Source organism: Carassius carassius, chromosome 26, assembly GCF_963082965.1.
Source record: "Carassius carassius chromosome 26, fCarCar2.1, whole genome shotgun sequence".
NCBI lineage: Eukaryota > Metazoa > Chordata > Actinopteri > Cypriniformes > Cyprinidae > Carassius > Carassius carassius.
The window spans coordinates 24,017,274-24,038,364 of NC_081780.1; the positions used below are offsets into that span (position 1 = coordinate 24,017,274).

Sequence of the window (21,091 nt, forward strand, 5' to 3'; positions counted from 1 at the left end):
TTTTGTATAACTGTGCATAACAGATGACTGAATGAACCACTTCCCACGTACAGTGTGTTAATACGGTTTCTCTCCAGTGTGGATCCTCCTCTCATGTCTTTTCAGATGTGTTGAATGACTGAATCTCTTGTCACAGTGTGAACACTTATAAGGTTTCTCTCCAGTGTGGATCCTCTCATGTGTTTTCAGATTTGCCGAATGACTGAATCTCTTGTCACAGTGTGAACACTTATAAGGTTTCACTCCATTATGGATCCTTTCATGTGATTTCACACATGAAGAATGACTGAATCTCTTGTCACAGTGTGAACATTTATAAGGTTTCTCTCCATTGTGGATGTTCTCATGTTTTTTCAGACTTGGCAACTGATTAAATCTCTTGTCACACTGTGAACACTTATAAGGTTTCTCTCCAGTGTGGGTCCTCTCATGTGTTTTCAGATGTGTTGATTGATTAAAACTCTGGTCACAGTGTGAACACTTATAAGGTTTCTCTCCATTGTGGATCCTCTCATGTGTTTTCAGATGTGTTGATTGATTAAATCTCTGTTCACAGTGTGAACACTTATAAGGTTTCTCTCCATTGTGGATCCTCTCGTGTGTTTTCAGATATCGTAAAAGACTGAATCTCTTGTCACATTGTGAACACTTATAAGGTTTCTCTCCAGTGTGGATCCTCTCATGCGTTTTCAGATGTGTTGATTGATTAAATCTCTGGTCACAGTGTGAACACTTATAAGGTTTCTCTCCATTGTGGATCCTCTCATGTGTTTTCAGATATCGTAAAAGACTGAATCTCTTGTCACATTGTGAACACTTATAAGGTTTCTCTCCAGTGTGGATCCTCTCATGTGTTTTCAGATATGGTAAACAACTGAATCTCTTGTCACATTGTGAACACTTATAAGGTTTCTCTCCAGAGTGGATACTCTCATGTGTTTTCAGATGTGGTGAATGATTAAATCTCTGGTCACAGTGTGAACACTTATAAGGTTTCTCTCCAGTGTGGATCCTCTCGTGCTGTTTTAAATTGCTCGCTGAACTAAAAGTCTTTTCACACTCAAAGCACATGTGCTCTCTCACACTAGTATGTATTTTCTGATGTACTTTCAAACTTTGTAGATTCCAAAAACTCTTACCACACAAATTACATGAATGTGGTTTCTCCTTTGAATGAAATTTATAGTGTTTCTTAAGAAGTGAAGCCCATAAAAACATTTCACCGCATTGATCACATGTATACGGTTTCTCTCCAGTGTGGATCTTCATGTGTCTCTTAAGGTTTGCTGATTGTTTGAAACTCTTCCCGCACTGATCACAAGTGAAAGGTTTCTCTACAGTATGAACTCTCATGTGACGCTCAAAACTTGCTTTGTGTGTGAAACTCTTTCCACACTGAGTGCAGGTGAAAGATTTCTTGACTCTTTTTTTCTTTAGATCTTTCTGTTTGGTTTGAGAGCAACTCAAAGGTTTTCCTCCAGTTTTTACCAGATTTTTCTCCTCAACTTCACTTGATTCTTCATTCTCCTCTTTCTCTTCAATGAACTCTGAAATAAAAGTAAAAATTATTTATTTTTGTTCATTTGTTACAAGCTGAGAAAAGTGTACATAAAAGTGACCCCATTCGATGTTTAGCGTCTGTAAATACACAATTGACTTTTTTTGGTTTCAGATTTAACGGGGACAACTCTGTAAACATAAAATTCACACAATGTTATTTTTTTGAATGCCCTTTACAGATTTTGACACATCGTTGTTCTTTGGGGTCAATATGACCCCAAGGTCTTTGAGCTGTTTAAAACAAGAAATATAAACATTTTACTAGGGCTGTGGCGGTGGCAGATCTTTATTAATTTTGTTTTATATTTAAATATTTTATATACACAGATATAGGCCTATCTATCTATCTAGGGATATGCCGGTATCAAATTTTACTCATTCGATTAATTGGTATACGGCATAATATAGTATAACAAGATTATATAACTTTTTTCTTATAACAAAAATAACATTAAGCATTTAAATAAAATTAATATATAGTGCAAAAGAACTATAAAGAAAGGTATCACTTTACAATAAGACCTCATTATTTAACCTTAGTTAAATTAAATTAAAATTAAATTTATGCATTTAGCAGACGCTTTTATCCAAAGCAACTTACAGTGCATTCAGGCTATAAATTTTTACCTATCATATTCCCGGGGAATCGAACCCCCAACCTCGCGCTTGGTAGCGCAAAGCTCTACCAATTGAGCTACAGGAACACAGTTAATGCATTAACATTTACAAAGATGAATAACTTAGCAAATGTAGCTATTGTTCATTGTGAAAGTCTTAGTTCATGATAGCTCATTAAATAACACAGTTGCAACTTTCGATTTTACTTACGTGATATTAAATATTGAAATAAATAAGATTAATGAATGTTCAGATTAATTTTTCTTTGGCCGTTTGTGCTAACTAATGAATTAACTGATGTTAACTAATGAAGCCCTAATATAGACAGCGCCATTGCTGCAGCCACGTGCTCGCTCTCACCTCAATCTCTTGTCACAGTGTTCAACCAGGGAACAAAAAAAAAAAACGACAATAAAAAACGAATCTACTATGCTTGGTTTCTTTTCAAATATTCTGAATAGACAGTAGTACAATTATATTTTTTTTCCACCTAGATGTGAAAATACTAAATATTATATTATGTTAAATATATATAATCTGCAGTACATGTGTACATACAAGGAATGCACTCTTTCAATACACTTAAGCCCCTTTCAACCTGCACGTCGGACCCGGCAAATTGCTGAAACATTGCCGGGTCGCCTTCTGTGTGAAAGCAAACACGTCCCGGAATTGATTCTGGGACTGATCAGGGTCGGGTACCTAGTAACATTGCCGGGTTCAGTCCCGGAACGAGCGCTGTGTGAACAAAAGCCAGATCTAATACCATGTCGTAGTGATGTCACACGTTATCGCACGACTCTTTTACCAGGTGTTTTGAAGGAAGATCAACGTTCGTCATGAAAAAATATGTGCAAACTGTAATGAAGCAGAGATCAGTTAGTTTCCGCACTGACGCTGGGTTCGTTCGCTAGCTCCAGTGAAAGTATAACGTGCCTAAAGTTTTCGACTCATGCATTACACGTCACACCCCGATGTCACGTGTCATTATGGTACCTTTACGGGTTGTGTGTGAAAGCACGCACATATTCCGGGTTTATCACTGTCAGTGTGAAAGTGCAAAATCTAGCGACCCAGGAACAATTGCCGGGACACATTACCCGTGTATTTGCCGGAATCGCAGTGTGAAAGGGGCTTTAGTTCTTTATTTTACAGAAGCACAATGTTTTTTTTTTCATTGTTAGTGTATGTAAAAAATAGTACTTTATACAGTGATGCAATATTAATAAGGCAATGGTTTAAAGGGATAAGACAAGTCTTTAAAGGGATAGATACTCCACCCCAAAATGAAAATTTTGTGATCACTGCTGTGATTGTTTTTTGTTGTTGTTGTTAATTTCATTATTGAGAGGAAAGCGCGCGTAATAAATTTTCATATCCAAACACCATTCAGTTTGGCTGGGGTGCAGTTTCCCCTCACAGTAAAAGGTTTCTCTGAACAGTGCTGTTTTGTTGTTATCAAATCAAGGCATGAAACATTAAATTTTGTTAGTCTTTTAATTACTGAAAATTAAGTAAACATAATTTTTGGCAAACAAAGGGGATTTACTATTCAAATTAAAACATGGAATAAATTTTGTGTGATTCTTCCTTAAAAAATATTGTTTGATTCATTTTAGTATTAGTAGTAGTAGTAGTCTATGTACATCCTACGGAACAATAGACTTCAAAACCGGACTTTTATTTTGATGGGTTTCCGTGATTACCTTTACAGCTTTTGCTCAAATCAAATGGTCAGATGCTCACGAAGTTAAGAGCGCTAAACTGTGACTTCTGTTTTTATGAATGGATTCTGCGATTCCGTTCATGTTTTCTGCATCGCGGGAAACTATAGGGCCCTACATTCATCCCAGCACAATGTTTACTCTCACACTTAAACTGCCTATGTTATTGAACACTTAATAATTATCTAATCAAAATAAAAGAGCAGCGCTGAGTCTTGCAGGACTCACCGGTATCACACTCACTCCGGACATGTCGGGTTCAACTCCAGCAGCGCTCTAAAACTGTTTATTTATTCACCAAATGGACACAAGTTGACTTCAAGAATGAACAATGAGGCATAGATAAGTTTGATGTTCAGTGTTTAAAAAACGGAGCAAACGGAAAGAGCGATCTATATTTTAGCTCTATAAATGAAACATACAGACTTTATTAGAGCCACAGAAAGATAAACGTTTCGATGAAAATGCTCACTATACAATTCATTATGTACAGTCGTGGCCAAAAGTTTTGAGAATTACATAAATATTGGAAATTGGAAAAGTTGCTGCTTAAGTTTTTATAATAGTTATTTGCATATACTCCAGAATGTTATGAAGAGTGATCAGATAAATTGCATAGTCCTTCTTTGCCATGAAAATTAACTTAATCCCAAAAAAACCTTTCCACTGCATTTCATTGCTGTCATTAACCCTCTGGAGTCTAAGGGTATTTTTGGGGCCTGGAGAAGTTTTGTCATGCCCTGACATTTGTGCTTTTTTCAGTTTCGTATCAATATCTGAATGGGTAAAGTCTAATCTCACTGTAAACAGCACAAACTGGGCTATAATAATATGTAAAATGCATGCATGTACATGATTGTGTTTTTGAGAAAAAAAATATTATGCGTGGTAAGGGAAAAACTAAAAATGTTAAAACACTTGAAAAAGGCAAAAAAACACAGAACATTGGTTCCCGGGATTTTTGAGAACTGTAGCTTGTAGCCTAGAATTTTTCTTTCTAAATTATGTGAAAATCATCTTGTAAATCAATATATTGTTTTCTGTGAGTAAACATTTTCTAAGACACTTTTTGTTGGTAAAAGTCATATGCGAGTAGGCGTCAACTATCATGAATATCATTGTGATTTACACCTGAGAAGACAAAGGCCTGCATAATGAGCTGCATAATGAGCCATTCAGTCATCTGTGACACTGAGAGGGAAGAGTTACAAGAAAGAATGTGAGAACAAAATAAATCTACATAATTTTATGTTTGTAGTTTATTTAGAATATATTTAATTATCCCACAACATACTTTAATATCCACTTGGGGGAGCAGTTAAACAGTTTATCAGGAACAATCAAAGCTGACTTTCAAACAAATTTTTTGGCATCAATACTCCAGTCACACAATCCTTCAGAAATCCTTTTAACAATCTTATTTTCTACAAAAAAACATTTATTGTTGTTATTATTATCATTATTATTATTATTAATGTTGAAAAGAGCTGAGAATATTTTTTAGGTTTTTTAGGGGGAATAAATTGAAAGAACAGCATTGATTTTACATTTGTTAGCCTACAGTTATTTATTTGTTACATTTATATTATTTACATCAAGCTTTTGAATGGTATAGTATAGTATATTGTTATTGAAACTTCATAATGTTTCACTTGATTATATATTTAGTCCGGAATTATAGTTTGGAAAAAGTCTAACTAGTAAAATGCTTACAGGTTATGTGAAAACTAGTACAAGTATATAAATAAATAAAAAGAGACTTACTCATGTTTATGATCTCTGCTGAATAAAGTGCTTCATTCTTTTTTTTCTGAGGAAATCCATTTCACAAATCCTCAACCACATGACATCTTTTTGGGGTGAATTATGTCTTATTCCTCTCATCACGAAGCAAACAGTAAAATAAAAACGTGAAGAACAGTCTCGCTGCTTTTTCTTCTGTTATGGGTGTATTCAAGCCGCGCGCTTAAGTTTGAATCTGAATAGCGCGTTCAGCGCGGGGGCGTGGTCACATTAGATATAATGAAGGGAGACATGAAAAACAGACATTGCGTTGTTTTCATATGGATTTCTTTATCACAGAAAATCTGTTTTCGGCGACACTTGTTAATTTTAAAAGTAGACATGTCAAGCTTTCTATAGATATCTCTCTCATGTCTCTCTGTTGAGTATTCACGGAGTTACAGTTCATTTTAATGACGTCTTTTGTAAATAAAGATCAGCGCAGACAAAGGCTGCAGACAGCACACCTTGTTTGTTATCTTTATTTTATAAGTGCACAAAGTTTTGTTGTTATTATATCTGTATCCAAAAAAAAGTAGACCCTTTACAGATTCGATTGATGTATTGCTCTTATCTGTACGATTAAAACTGAAAGTGTAATTTAAGTTCTTCTCGGGGTTATCAGGAGAAAATGACTCAAAACGCGTATCCGCGTTAATCGACTTCAAAGGGTTAAAGGACCTGCTGAGATCATTTCAGTAATCGCCTTGTTAACTCAGGTGAGAATGTTGAGGAGCACAAGGCTGGAGATCATTATGTCAGGCTGATAGGGTTAGAATGGCAGACTTGACATGTTAAAAGGAGGGTGATGCTTGAAATCATTGTTCTTCCATTGTTAACCATGGTGACCTGCAAAGAAACGCATGCAGCCATCATTGCGTTGCATAAAAATGGCTTCACAGGCAAGGATATTGTGGCTACTAAGATTGCACCTAAATCAACAATTTATAGGATCATCAGGAACTTCAAGGAAAGAGGTTCAATTCTTGTAAAGAAGGCTTCAGGGAGTCCAAGAAAGTCCAGCAAGCGCCAGGATTGTCTCCTAAAGAGGATTCAGCTGCGGGATCGGAGTGCCACCAGTGCAGAGCTTGCTCAGGAATGGCAGCAGGCAGGTGTGAGCGCATCTGCATGCACAGTGAGGCCAAGACTTTTGGAAGATGGCCTGGTGTCAAGAAGGGCAGCAAAGAAGCCACTTCTCTCCAAAAAAAACATCAGGGACAGATTGATCTTCTGCAGAAAGTATAGAGAATGGACTGCTGAGGACTGGGGCAAAGTCATATTCTCCGACGAAGCCCCTTTCCGATTGTTTGGGGCATCTGGAAAAAGGCTTGTCCGGAGAAGAAAAGGTGAGCGCTACCATCAGTCCTGTGTCATGCCAACAGTAAAGCTCCCTACTTGCTTTCATATTATTTAATGAAAAAAAATGCAGCTGCATTTAAATGCAGGGGTGTAAAATATGTTTGTAATGCAAAATGTGAATTAATATTCAAATGCAAGTATTTGTGCAAAAATTTCGGATTAATGACAGGGCGCATTAATATTCAACATTCAACAATCTGTGAATGTTGCATTTCTCTGTCGGAGAGAGCCAGCACTGTGAATTTCATCTTGCAGCAGACAAGAAAACATTTGTTTATTAATAAATAATTAAAATGTCTCATTTTTCACAATTATTAGGCTACTTCTGCATGTACTTTGTGGCAAACTTAATGCATGTGCTTGAGCGTGGAATATATTAAGATTTGATTATGTAAATTTAATATAAACCTCTGATTAGTTGAATATAACAAATGAACGACTAGAACTAGAAAAATCTTACGTGGGGACAGACCATTTAAACAACAGTCCTAAACCGGTTCAGAAACTTTGAAATTAGCTCAATAAAATACGTCTTCCTTTAGTTAGAATGAATGTTTTCCTGCTTGCTAAATGTTGGGCTCATGATCAAAAAGTTTTATTCTCCTCAATCTGATTCAGTAAAGTCAAACTGCAGACAGTGAAGCTGCATCACTGAGCGGAGATCCGCGCGCTGTGAGGCCGGAACAGAGGATTCCGCTTGGTCTTAAAGCCTTCCGCTAACATCCACGATCACAAATAACAATGATTTTCGTAAAATAATTATTAATTATTAATTGATGATTTGTTATTATCATTATGGTCTTGTGAAAATAATCATATGGGCTGCGAGAATATAATGAACACAAAGAGTAGTGCTGCTGAGTGCAGGCATGTTTCAGCCGAATAACACACCGTTCCTCAGAGCCAAAACACAGACCGAATTCTGTTCAGCTGGAGGGGGTTGGGTTTTTGGGGTTAGTTATGTGTGGCTTTTGGGGGTCGAGATAAAGGTGTGAATTGCTCTTTCATATGGACAGTGTCTTATGAGGCTTTCAAAGTTGCTGAACCAGGACTGTTGTTTAAATGGTCTGTCCCCACGTAAGATTTTTCTAGTTCTAGTCGTTCATTTGTTATATTCAACTAATCAGAGGTTTATAATAAATTTACATCATCAAATCTTAATATATTCCACGCTCAAGCACATGCATTAAGTTTGCCACAAAGTACATGCAGAAGTAGCCTAATAATTGTGAAAAATGAGACATTTTAATTATTTATTAATAAACAAATGTTTTCTTGTCTTATTCATCCATTAATTATTTTTTGCTTGCATACATCTTCAAATATGCCGTGGAGAATCACAGAAAGTGACCAAATTAGGTTTTATTGTGAACTTTTTTTTTTTTTGCAAAATTCGAATATCATTTTTATTTATCGAATAATTAGAGCAGAACGAATATTCGAATGCTCGACTTTCCGTCCACACCCCTACTCTCAAGTATATAATACTTATAATTACTGTTAACCCAGAGTAACAAATTTTAACGGATTATTCGCCTTTTTTCATTTGCTGCATGTTTTCTTTCTTTATTTATTTTTAAACATGCTAAAAAATAAAATTAAGTTTGTGAGAGAAAAAAAATATGAGTCGTGTATAGGTTTCATTTTAATGTATTAATCACCTATTTTCGTTTGCTGCATGTTTTTTTTTATATATAATTCATGTATAAATTGCATTTTATTACCTAATAATGTTATCATGTACAAACAGGATACATTTAATTCCCTTCACTTTACAACAAATCCTTTAAATTTAACAAATATATCATAAAACAAGAATTAAAAATATAGAATTCTAATGGATAAATATAATTGCAGTATATAATAATATATGCTTAGCTATAAACAAACAAAAAATAATAATTTAAAGCTAAGCATAAGGTAAGGTTGGGCTTTCTCATTCTCTCACTCGGGAGAAATCAGTTTCCATATTCGTGATGTTGCCCATTTGAAGCTTATGTATAATTCGTGAGGTAAAATAGGCTTTTTTGTACACGAGTGTTTCAGTATCGATGGAAAAAAATCATAATTAACAATATGTGGAGTAAGTGGATCGCTGCTAAAGCTGAATGTCTGGTGAATGACTGCTGTTTCCAGTGAATATGTGCACGAGACCCTAGCGCGATCAAAAAGCAGAAACAGAAAATACTCAATTTTTGGTCACACAAGGCATAATTCAAAAATGCAAAGTGTTAGTAGTTTGAAAAAAATCAAGAATAAAAAGAGTTAATAATAATTATTGCTAAATGCTGGACCGTTCCCATTTCGCTCTGCATATGGAACCTGAAGATATTTTTTAAACCAAGAATGAACCGAAATGAAAATGAAATGAAAACATTTAGGAGTATATGGGTCAATGACATGACGCCCCCTTTTTCTGTCCGGGTTAATTTTATTTTGCAGAAAAAACTAAAAAATACATGAAAATTTCTAATCTACTTGTTATACCTTCTTCACCTACTAAGCCACTCTAACTTCTCCAAATTTTTAAGTTTTTCATCATTTTTCTGCTATCCGAAGTGTTAAAACATCATATGGGGCGACCGTCCAGCCTTGACTTTTGTTAGGACAACTGGTTTAAAAACAGTTTAAATCAACTTAAATATATCCCTTTTCCTAGTTGGCATAATCTCAAACTAGGGCTGGGACAACGCGTCGAGGTCATCGATGACGTCGACGCAAAAAATACGTCGACACAAAATATGTGCATCGATTCGTCGACCTGTTTTTATTTCTCTAAAAAACGTTTGCAAAACGTTTACCTTATGTGCGCTGAATATACACGATGGCCGGAACAACATTCTGTCAAACGTTATATAACCAATCCCGGGGTTTTTCTGCATTGATTTTTTTTTTGGCGGCTGTCAAAGCCTTATGTGATCGGTGAGTGATGTAGAATAGAATGACTGTGCTGCGCCAGACAGGGCGCTTACGAGAGAGAGCCCCGGCTGCGCACGCGCAGTCTTCAAACAACACGAGCGCTTCTTGCTTGCTTGCTCTCTCTCTCCCTCGTGCATATTAACCAAAATCATTAAACACATTAGAAAAACACCAAAGTTTCACGCGCGCTCGCGCACTCACAGTCTTCAAATCCACACAAGCGATGTCTTGCTCTCTCTCTCTCTCCCTCCCTCGTGCAAATTAACCAAAATCATTAGACACGATAGAAAAAGGGCGGAACGCCAAAGTTTCACGTGGAGCATTCGGAGATTTTTTTTTCTCCATGACAGGCTGCTGGCTCCCACTGTTAATTTTTTTTTTTTTTTTGGAAAAGCACTTAAAGCCCTCAAGTTTACATTGGTTACTGTATTCTTTCAATTGCTCTAAACAAGTATTTTGGGTGACCTTTTTTATTGAATGCTAGACATCAAGTTGTTATTTTCATCTGAAAGAAGAACTTTTTTTCAGTAAGCTAGGCCCTGTGTGTTCAGTTAGCTTGTTTCAGTAAGCTATGTGTTTTCAAGGCTTCAAGGTTTTATTGAATGCTATCTCTATACAAGTGCAAAGTAATGCATTCTTAGTCAGTCTATTATTTTGTAATTTTAAGAGCAATAAACATATATTGCAATGTTAAGGAATTCATGTTTTTTTTCATTCAGATATGTAAATCAACAATTTGTTAGTAGTCAATTAATGGGGAGATAATCGTAATCGAATCGGTCTGGGAAAAATTAATCGTTAGATTAATCGATGCATCGAAAAAATAATCGCTAGATTAATAGTTAAAAAAATAATCATTTATCCCAGCCCTATTTCAAACATGTTTTACATCCATTGACAAAACTATAAAGCATTTGCACATATATTTCTATCATGATATACAAACGAATGTTGTCCGAATTAAGTTGATTCTATCCATATCATCCAGGGCGACCATCAACAAACCACAATTTTGGGACCTTTATTTTGAAAAACATCTCTGTAACAATATCTGTATAAATGCTAATTCAGTTTTTTTGCTTTTAAACTAAAAAAAAGGGTATTGTATAGGGCTGTGCGATATTGAAGAAAAATGCGATATGCGATATCTTGCTAAATAATGCGATATTCGATATGCGATACGATATTTATTTTTCTAAAATCAATTAAAATTGTATTAAGAGAAATTATATAACCAAAATTTCAAATTATTTAGGGGAAAGAAATCACTACAACTTTTGAAAGTGAACAACAGCAGTTTTTTTATGTTGCATTAACACAAATTACATTTTAACATTACATTTAAATGTTAAAATTACATTTTAACAATGTAAACAAACAGAAAATAAAAATATCACTAATACTTTGCTCCACTATATAGTTAGGCCTACATCAACCTGAAAACATGAACATTCAAGTAAACAAAAACACTTGAGAAACAGTGGAGTTACTTCTTAGCTCTTTTTGTTTTGTTTTTGCCAAGTCAGATTTTAGCATTCATGCTAAAATTGTTAAAGATTTTTGGACAAGAAAACCAGCATGTCCACTTTGCTTGGTTTCAGGGATGCACGCTGACATGTAACTACATTGCCTGATGTGCTGAAAAGTCTTTCAGATGGTGTGCTAGTGGCAGGCACACAAAGATATTTTTCTGCCAGCTTGCTTAAGTGGGGGAAATTTACCTTGTGAATTCCCCACCATGCCAAAGGGTCCTGCTCATTGTGGATTTTGGGGATCAGAATGTAGCTGTTAAATTCTGCTTCAATGGTTGCATGGTCAGAGGATTCAGAGGGAGATGTGACTGAGGTCTGTAAGAGGCTTCCTAAAGACTTCTTCATCCTCTTTGTACTTGTGGCTGTGGCACTTTGACATGGCTCAGCCTTAGCACCTGACACAGCAGCACCCACTGATGATGATATGGCAACAGCAGGTTGTGCCTCCTAGAAATAAAAGAAAAGGAAAATAATGATTAGTACCTCCATATTTTATTAATGAGTTCAAATCATTCTTGCTATATAAAATATTCTTACCTTCATTTCTGATTTTTTCCTTACACTAATTTCTTCCAGTTGTTCCTTAGGAATGTAGTCTTTTTTTGAACCTTGGATCTAAAAAAGTGGCAATGTTCAAGAGAGTTTGGGTTGCAGGATTCTCATATTTTGCCTCTATGTAGCCCAGCACTTTGGTTTTAATTGAGCATGTCAGCTCTGTGTCTTCCTCGTCAGCAGCAAGGGTTTGTGTGTTCAGTAAACGAAGAACTGGAAGTAGAAAGGAAATGCTCACGTATTCTTCCCCAGACAAAGCATCTGTAAAATCTTGAAGTGGCTTCAATGCCTTGTTTACAGACTCAAGGACCTCAATGTCCTGCCAAGATGGAACCAGATGTCTTGTACTCCGATTTTCAGAGAGAACTTGTGACAGAGCCCTCTGCTGTTCCAGGATCCTTTCCATAATTTGTTGCTTAGTGCCCCATCGTGTAGGGCACTCTGTGATGAGACCATGTTCTGGCAGGTTAAGCTCTCTCTGTGCTTTCTTTAGCGCTTCTTTCTTTTTCCAGCTATGGGAAAAATGTCCCACTAGCTTTTTGCACACTCCTAGAGCACGACTGATGCGTGTGTCACCTTTGACAGCATTTTCTGGATAAATAGAAATAAAATAGTTTCAATCGTTTTAATTAAGTTATGGTTTCATATTTTTTAAACATTAATTTGAATAAATCTTACATCTATAATTTAACGTATAATTCTTTATTAATTTAAATATCATCAACACTAAAATATCTGTGACAGTATACAATAAAATGTGTTTAATGAAGTTATTATATGTTAAGATAACTAATTAAATATTCTGATATAAAAAAGTAAGACTTACCAATAGCAAGGTGCAGTCTGTGCCCGAAGCACTGTAGTCGGGGCCAACCATTTATTTCCGCCGCTTTGATCATATTGGTTGCGTTGTCCGTGGTAAAACACACTAGACGCGCCTCATTCAAATTCCAACCAGACAAAGCCTCTCGCAGTCCCAGCGCTATGTTTTCCCCACTGTGTTCACTGGGGAAATATGCTGTCTGTAAGCACAGACTTCTCATCTTAAAGGCTTTGTCAATAAAGTGAACCGTTAAACTAATGTACGGCTCTGTTGTCCTACTGGACCAGACGTCCGTTGTACATGCAAAATGTTCGACATCTCTCAGTTCCAACATGACACGGTCGCGAGTATGCTCGTACATTTGGGGGATAGCAATGCGTGAAAAATAGGTTCGAGAGGGAATGTTGTACCGTTTGTCGATGGTATACATCAGGTGCAAAAACCCTGGTTTCCCGACTGTGGCGATCGGAACCATATCCTTTGCCAGATAGCGTGTAATGGCCTTGGTTATCTCACTATGACGGCGGGAACTTACAGGATATGGTGTTATGCTTTCGAAGCTTGATGATATGGATTGTTGCTTGGGTTGGTGAACGAGGGTTGATTCACCTGAGCTTGAAGATTTTTCTGCCGAGCATAGCTGATACAAATCGTTGTGCTTTGCTTTGAGGTGACTGAACAGATTTGAAGTGTTTCCCGTTTTCGTTGCTACACGAGATTTACATGTTTTACATTTAACTTCAGTCTGCATGTGGTCATCTCTTTTAAATCCAAAAAACTGCCATATCTTTGAGGTGCTTCTTCGTTTTGGCACTAAATCGTTGGCAGCAGCTGTGGATGTCTCAGGCTGGCTCATTTTATCATATTAGTTTGCTATGAGCGCGTCATTCACTGCGTGCTGGTTTGTTGATGGTCAGACGTCAGAGCAGTGAGCACGCGGGCGCTATGCGCACGCACACACACAACTAACGTCCGCGTGTCAGATGATCTGTGTCGTAAAACTATATAGCTTTGTATTACTTTTTTTCATTTATCGCAAATCATTACGATATGCATATCGCGATATGCAAATTTGCGATATTTCGATATATCGCACAGCCCTAGTATTGTAACTGGATTATGAGGGAGACTCTGGTATTATAGAATAAACTTGAAAGGGCACTAAAGTTATCTTTCTTCATCAGTTTATCTACTTACTGATGATATGAGTTCAACTAGTCTTAATGATACATAAAAATGTGAATTTTGAGATATATTACGGTCGCCCCAGATGACTTTTTTTAAAGCTATGTATTATTAACTTAAGTGTAAAAACACTAAAATGTCAATTTATTTACTTTTCTTTATAAAGGCATGTGTACACTACATTCCAAATGTTTAGAAAATGGGCAAACATATCCATATTTTTGGTATTTTAAAATTGGCCTATTAAAAAGTCTTATCCGTCAATGACCCATATATATATATATATATATATATATATATATATATATATATATATATATATATATATATATATACACACACACATATATATACACACACACACACACAGACACATACATACATACATGGGCCTTATATTTATTTACTGTTTAATGGTAAATGGACTGCATTTATATAGCGCCTTCAACAGACCACATGGCCATCCAAAGTGCTTTACAAGTTGCCTCACATTCACCCATTCACACACTCATTCATACAACGATTGCGGTGTCAGCCATTCAAGGCGCCATCCAGCTCGTTGGGAGCAGCTGGGGTTAGATGTCTTGCTCAAGGACACCTCGTCACTTGGTCAGGTGGAGCCGGGGATTGAACCATCAACCTTCCGGTTTGTAGACAACCTACTGAGCCACTGCCGCCCCGGAAGTATATATGTATATATAATAACAATAGCATGCATATGATCCTTTGTGTAAAGGTCTTCTTTTAATTTTTGATTAGTAGACTGTAGCATAAAACTATCTTACGTTTTAAAATTAACTCAATGTAAATGTTTGAATATTTTTTAAAGACGTTACAATGTTATATCATAATGTTATTCTTTGCGCCACCTGGCGGTATTTTCGCGAATGATTTTAACACGCGACTGAATTGCGGCGGTACACGTGGCGGTAAAGCCCAATTAGGCGGTCTACCTACTGTAAAGCTTGCCGCAAAGCACTGGAAAGTTGGCCTATTGATTGACTGCGAAGGGGGAAAAGAAGACATTGTAATTATTTATTACTACTAAACTTGTGCTTTCTCAGTCAGTGTCGGCTGACTAATGGACTAATAGAGGCAATTAGTGCCTAATAGATGTTATAATGCAGAGAAATGCACCTTTTCATATGATCACTTAATTAGAGAAATTTTTTTTATTTATTTGAATTGGTTTGTTTAATAGTAGAAATTTCAAGATTTATATAGATTTATTTATTGTATGCGAGCCGGTTCATTGTTGTGACGTGCTCCATTCACGGAGACTGCATTAGACGACAGAAAACACATCCAAAAAAAAATATTTCCGCAGGAAAAATTCAGAGGGATTACGCGGGCACCTCCATACCATACAGTAAGCGCGATAATACTCCCACACTCTTCATAAACACTTGAAATGCACATATATATATATAGCGATTTAATCATTCACATAAAAATAATAATAAAACCCAATTTGGTCATTGCCCAGCTCCCCATCAATGATCTAGCACAGAGACAGAATTATAGTTCTAATAGTAATAAGTAATAAATAATTACAATGTCTTCTTTTCCCCCTTCGCAGTCAATCAATAGGCCTACTTTCCAGTGCTTTATGTGCGCGTGGAGTAGGCTATAAATGCCTATTTAATAAAGGATGGTTTAATAGGTTATTATATTAATCCAGTTAATATAAACATGGGACTAGTTGACTAGAAAAAAAAAAACAAAAAAAAAAACAGCAAAAACGAAAATATTACCAGCACAAACGAAGCACAAAGAAGATTTTGGGTAAATGGAGCATGTGTGGGGTTGAGTGACGCCACCGTCTATCATTCATTATCTAATATTTTAAAAACTGAAGCAGCACAAACGAAAATGTTACTGGCACAAACGAAGCACAAACAAACAAGTCTATTTGGGGTGAATTTGGAGTATGTGGGGGGCTGAGTGACTTCAGAATGACCTTTATTATTTTAATATCTAAAAAACTAAAGCGACACAAACAATAATATTTACAGCACAAACGGAGCACAAACGATTGAGACTATTTTGCTGATGTTTTGCATTGGGTGGGGGGCGAACTTCACGGAGGTCGTAATTTTGTTTTTTTTACGTTTAAGAGTGGATCTAGTTGCAGTGTTTCTTTCATAGGCACAAATCGAGCACAAACGAAAGACACAGGTTCGGTGCGATTTAGATGAGGTGGAGAGTGACACCTCTGTCCCGAATTATATTTGTTATTTCTAAAGGAGGGGATATAGATAGAATGTTAATTTTAACAGCACAAATGGGCACAAACCAGCACAAACGAATGGCACCGGTTTGGAGGGATTTGGACAGTAGGGGATGGAGAGTGACGTTTTGTATTTGTAATTTTTGAGGACGGGAAATAAATACAATGTAAATTTGAACGACACAAACCAGCACAAATTGAGCAAAAACGAATGGCACCGTTTTGGAACGATTTAGATTGCATGTGGTGGAGAGTGACGTCACTGTTCGTAAAAAGTTTATTTTCGTTATATAAAAGAAACGGTCATAGAAGGGTTTCTTTTAACAGCACAAATGAATGACACCGGTTTGGAGAGATTTGGACGAACTGGGGTGGAGAGTGACGTCACTGCCCAGAATTGTTTTTGTTTTTTCTAAGAAGGAGAAATATATGTGACGTTCATTTCAACAGCACAAACCGCCACAAATCTGGCACAAACGAATGACACCGGTTTGGAGAGGTTTGGACGCCATGGGGTGGAGAGTGACGTCACTGCCCAGAATTGTTTTTGTTATTTCTAAAAAGGAGAAATATATGTGACGTTCATTTCAACAGCACAAACCGGCACAAATCGAGCACAAACGAATGACACCTGTTTTGTGCGATTTAGACGAACTGGGGTGGAGAGTGACGTCACAGCCTCCGAAAATATTTTGGATCTACGGAAGGAAAATAGATACAGTGTTTTTAACGGCACAACGGGCACAAATCGAGCACAAACGAACTGCGCTGGTTTTAAGCGATTTGGGAGACATGGGGTGGAGAGTGACGTCACACACGGTCAAAAAAATAATGTTTAATATCTCAAACACCAAACCAGCACAAACGTTCGTTTCTACGGCACAAATCAGCACAAACGAATGGCATAATTTTGCTGATTATTTCTTTTTATGTTATTTGCACTATTGCACATGTTGGCACAAAAGACTGGAAGGCTTTATTGACTGTTGCCATTATAAGCTTAACTGATTTTATCAATCCCCCATCCATTATTTATTTTTATTTTTTGTCGTGCTGTTGTAAATGTTCCAATTGGAAAGGAGGGTACAATTTTCAAGTGTTTAATTAAACATTCATGTTATATATCTTTTGGTTGCATTTGTGAGTTAATAAAAATGAAACTGGTTATGTAAAGTGGCACGTAATATCTAAATATTGATTAATCGATCAATATAGCAATGAATCGAATCGTAACCCTATTGGGTTTTTAGAACCGACTTTATTTTATTGTTTTACAAGTGTAATTGTAATTAAAGGTGTCAAACCTTTCCACTTGGATTTCACAGGTTTTGTATTTATGTTCTGCGTGGAATCACCGAAATATTGATATTTCGTTTTTAAGAATCGATACAGTATTGCCAAACAAAATATTGCGATACATGTATTGATATTTTCTTACAACCCCTGATATTTCCACAAACAATAACTTGGTATTTCTCTTTTACCATTGTCCTCTTTAATGCTAAGAAAAAAAGCCTCCTAGCAGTTCTCTCTCAAGTGTTTCCAACTGCTGCCAGCATTAAGGCTGAGTATGATTCAGTGAGCTATATAACACTTTTAATTGTAAGGAAATTACTTGTCTTTAAAAGTTTTGGATCAGTATACTTACCTGTTGATCAAAAATAACGTTAAACCTACACATTTTTTTATTTAGTAACTTTCAGGAGGATGTACTCATTTTTGCAACAAAATTGTATCGCTTTGATAAGAAAATCTTATTTTGCTGAATAATTTTGGCATCCTTCTTTGGTAATTGATCTAGCAAGCTAGTTGTAACAGTACATCTCCAAAGAACACTAACATGTCTTCGAAGTAAAGAGTAATTGATGAATTGGTTAAGTTTCAGAGGGAGTGTACTCATGTATACTAAAACCTGTATATTCACTATATGCAATCCTTAATTTAATTAAAACAAATTTATATAAGGTTTTAAATAACTTATGTAAGGTTTGTGCCACTGCTGCTCTAAACTAACAGTACTGGTGATTACCAAAATCACGTTTTAGCTTTCTGTATTGGTTAGTCCTCCAATTTGTGTAAGCTCTTTAGTAACAGTAGTAGGCTATTTCTAATGCTATAATTATTGCTGTTGTCTATGAAAGAAAGGCGGGAAAAAGTAGCCTACTCAAGCACTTTATAGTGTTTTTTTTTTCCTTCCCAGATGCCCAATTACAGTCAAAGAATCCCTAAACAATGATAGTGAGAATACAAGCTGTTATGAAAGGTATAAGAGGCAATTTTTGTTATCACGTGAATAAATACTATTTATTTGTTTGAGTTTGTTATTTGCCAAATTAACGACAATAACATTTTTAGATTTAAACCGTTTTATTGACAGATTCCTAAAATATTTCACTTTCTCTTTTTATTATGGTAGGTGGTCTAATAAATTGTTACGCACTGCATGTTTTCATAGCGTTAAATTGGCATGTTTGTTTGAAAGACATTTGGCAGAATTTGAAAAAGGGTTTTTGTCAAAATAAAGAAAAATAAAATTTGGCTTTTTTAAAAAACAAAAATAAAATAATATTCGGCCAACTAATATGCCATAATAATCCTTAGTTGCAGCCCTAAATCGAACAATTTAAATAATGTATTATATTCATGCTTTTATGAAAAACAATGTTTAGGTTGGTCACTGGCTTGATTTTCACACACACACACACACACACACACACACAAACATTAACACTTGAGACAAATAAAATCTGACTGAACTTGAATAATTACACATCAGAAATCACTGATTACAGATCAGACATTAGAATGAACAAGTTTACATTTATGTTGTGACAATGCACTGTGTGCTGTATGTGTTGTGAGATGTATGCATTATCTGAAAGCTGAATTAATAATCTTTCCATTGATGTATAGTTTGTTACGATGAGACTATATTTGGCCGAGATACAGCTATTTGGAAGATATCTGGAATCTGAGAGTGAAAAAAAGTTAAAATATTGAGAAAATAACCTTTAAAGTTATTCGACAGTTGTATGATTCCAAAACGCAAAAATAAAGTCTAATTAATTAAATATCCTCAGTGTCAGTTCAGTTACATTTCCATAAGAACTTTGAAACATGGATTTAAGAAAATGTGATAGTTAAGGTCTTATCTTTACACAAAGGATCTGTGAATCTACCAAATTTGTCTTTAATGACTGTAGAATAGAAAACCTACCTCCTTGTTCCTCGCGTTTTATTCTGCAGGTTTCTGATTCATCTTGTTTTATTCTCAATATTTCTAGTTCCTCGTGTTTTATTCTTAATATTTCTGGTTCCCCATGTTTTATTCTCAATATTTCTGGTTCCCCATGTTTTATTCTCAATATTTCTGGTTCCTCTTCTTTTATTTTCCAGGTTTCTGGTTCCTCTTTTATTCTCCAGGTTTCTGGTTCCTCTTTTATTCTCCAGGTTTCTGGTTCCTCTTTTATTCTCCAGGTTTCTGGTTCCTCTTTTATTCTCCAGGTTTCTGGTTCCTCGTGTTTTATTTCACTCGTGTTTTCCTCACTCTCCTCTTTAACAAACTCCATATTCACAGCAGATCTCAGTTCAGCTGACATTCCTCCAGAATTTCCTGCTTGATTCAAAACTTAGTCACGACTGTGATGATGAGAATATTACAGGCGTTTAATGACCTGATTCAAAAACTGTATTTTTCCACTTACAGAAACAACATTTCTAACAGTTTGTATTAAACTAGCACCACGACAAAACAACAGAGAGCGCGGTGAAACTAATCTTCTTCTTCTGAGGTCTAATGGTGTTTGTCAAACAAACGAATGTGTTTTAGCGCCACCCGCTGGACTGGAGACGTGAAGCGGCGAGAAGAGGATGGTGCTTTCACACCAGACGCGAATGAAGCGTTAAGCGCGAGTGATTTACATATTAATGCGAAGACGCGAATAGACAACACGTATGGCAAGCCTATAGGGTCAGAACTGCGCTATAGCTTAATCGCGTTTACAGTTTTAAACCGTATTTGCGCCGCAAAATATATGGGGTTCCATTTGTGCCAAAAATGAGTCGACTGCTTTGTGCTTTGTACTACACATTTGTCCTTGTCAACAGTCATTGTCTAGTTGTTCGAAAAATTGGTATATGTTGATGTGTGTTTTCTCTGTTTATGTCGATTTGTTCCGTCGTCCTTACTGTATTGATCCTCCTTTTTTAGAAAAAATAGTATATGTTGATGTGTATGTTCTTTGTTTATGTCGATTTGATCTGTCTTCCGTACTTGAACTGTAGTCCTAGCCATACTGTCGTCCTGTTCTGTCATCTTAACTGTCGTCCTGTTCTGTCATCTTAACTGTCGTCCTGTTCTGTCATCTTAACTGTCGTCCTGTTCTGTCATCCTAGCTGTCGTCTTGTTCTGTCATCTTAACTGTCGTCCTGTTCTGTCATCTTAACTGTCGTCCTGTTCTGTCATCTTAACTGTCGTCCTGTTCTGTCATCTTAACTGTCGTCCTGTTCTGTCATCTTAACTGTCGTCCTGTTCTGTCATCTTAACTGTCGTCCTGTTCTGTCATCTTAACTGTCGTCTTGTTCTGTCATCTTAACTGTCGTCCTGTTCTGTCATAACTGTCGTCTTGTTCAGTCATATTAACTGTCGTCCTGTTCTGTCATCTTAACTGTCGTCCTGTTCTGTCATCTTAACTGTCGTCCTGTTCTGTCATCTTAACTGTCGTCCTGTTCTGTCATCTTAACTGTCGTCCTGTTCTGTCATCTTAACTGTCGTCCTGTTCTGTCATCTTAACTGTCGTCTTGTTCT

General features: G+C 36.2%; 3 protein-coding genes across 3 annotated transcripts in view; all 3 read right to left on the reverse strand.

The window, feature by feature from the left end:
• Positions 1-21,091, reverse strand: part of LOC132106032 (zinc finger protein 883-like) — a 138,242-nt gene that overhangs the window by 375 nt on the left and 116,776 nt on the right. The window lies entirely within an intron of this gene.
• Positions 41-19,697, reverse strand: LOC132106097 (zinc finger protein 665-like). Its single transcript, XM_059511726.1, has 2 exons — positions 19,502-19,697; positions 41-1,547 (listed from the first exon to the last, which is right to left on the reverse strand). Exon 2 carries the CDS (start codon positions 1,351-1,353, stop codon positions 58-60), a length of 1,296 nt encoding a protein of 431 aa, XP_059367709.1. The 5' UTR covers positions 1,354-1,547; positions 19,502-19,697; the 3' UTR covers positions 41-57.
• Positions 12,078-13,952, reverse strand: LOC132105980 (E3 SUMO-protein ligase ZBED1-like). The gene is made up of 2 exons (XM_059511564.1): positions 12,873-13,952; positions 12,078-12,637 (listed from the first exon to the last, which is right to left on the reverse strand). Exons 1-2 carry the CDS (start codon positions 13,723-13,725, stop codon positions 12,078-12,080), a joined length of 1,413 nt encoding a protein of 470 aa, XP_059367547.1. The 5' UTR covers positions 13,726-13,952.

Bases quoted from the DNA above. Each gene is read 5' to 3' on its own strand.
- LOC132105980 (XM_059511564.1), bottom strand. From the start codon at position 13,725: ATGAGCCAGCCTGAGACATCCACAGCTGCTGCCAACGATTTAGTGCCA. The intron at 12,638-12,872 runs GTAAGTCTTACT...CTATTTATCCAG, and splicing joins CAGACTGCACCTTGCTATTG to AAAATGCTGTCAAAGGTGAC.
- LOC132106097 (XM_059511726.1), bottom strand. From the start codon at position 1,353: ATGAGAGTTCATACTGTAGAGAAACCTTTCACTTGTGATCAGTGCGGG.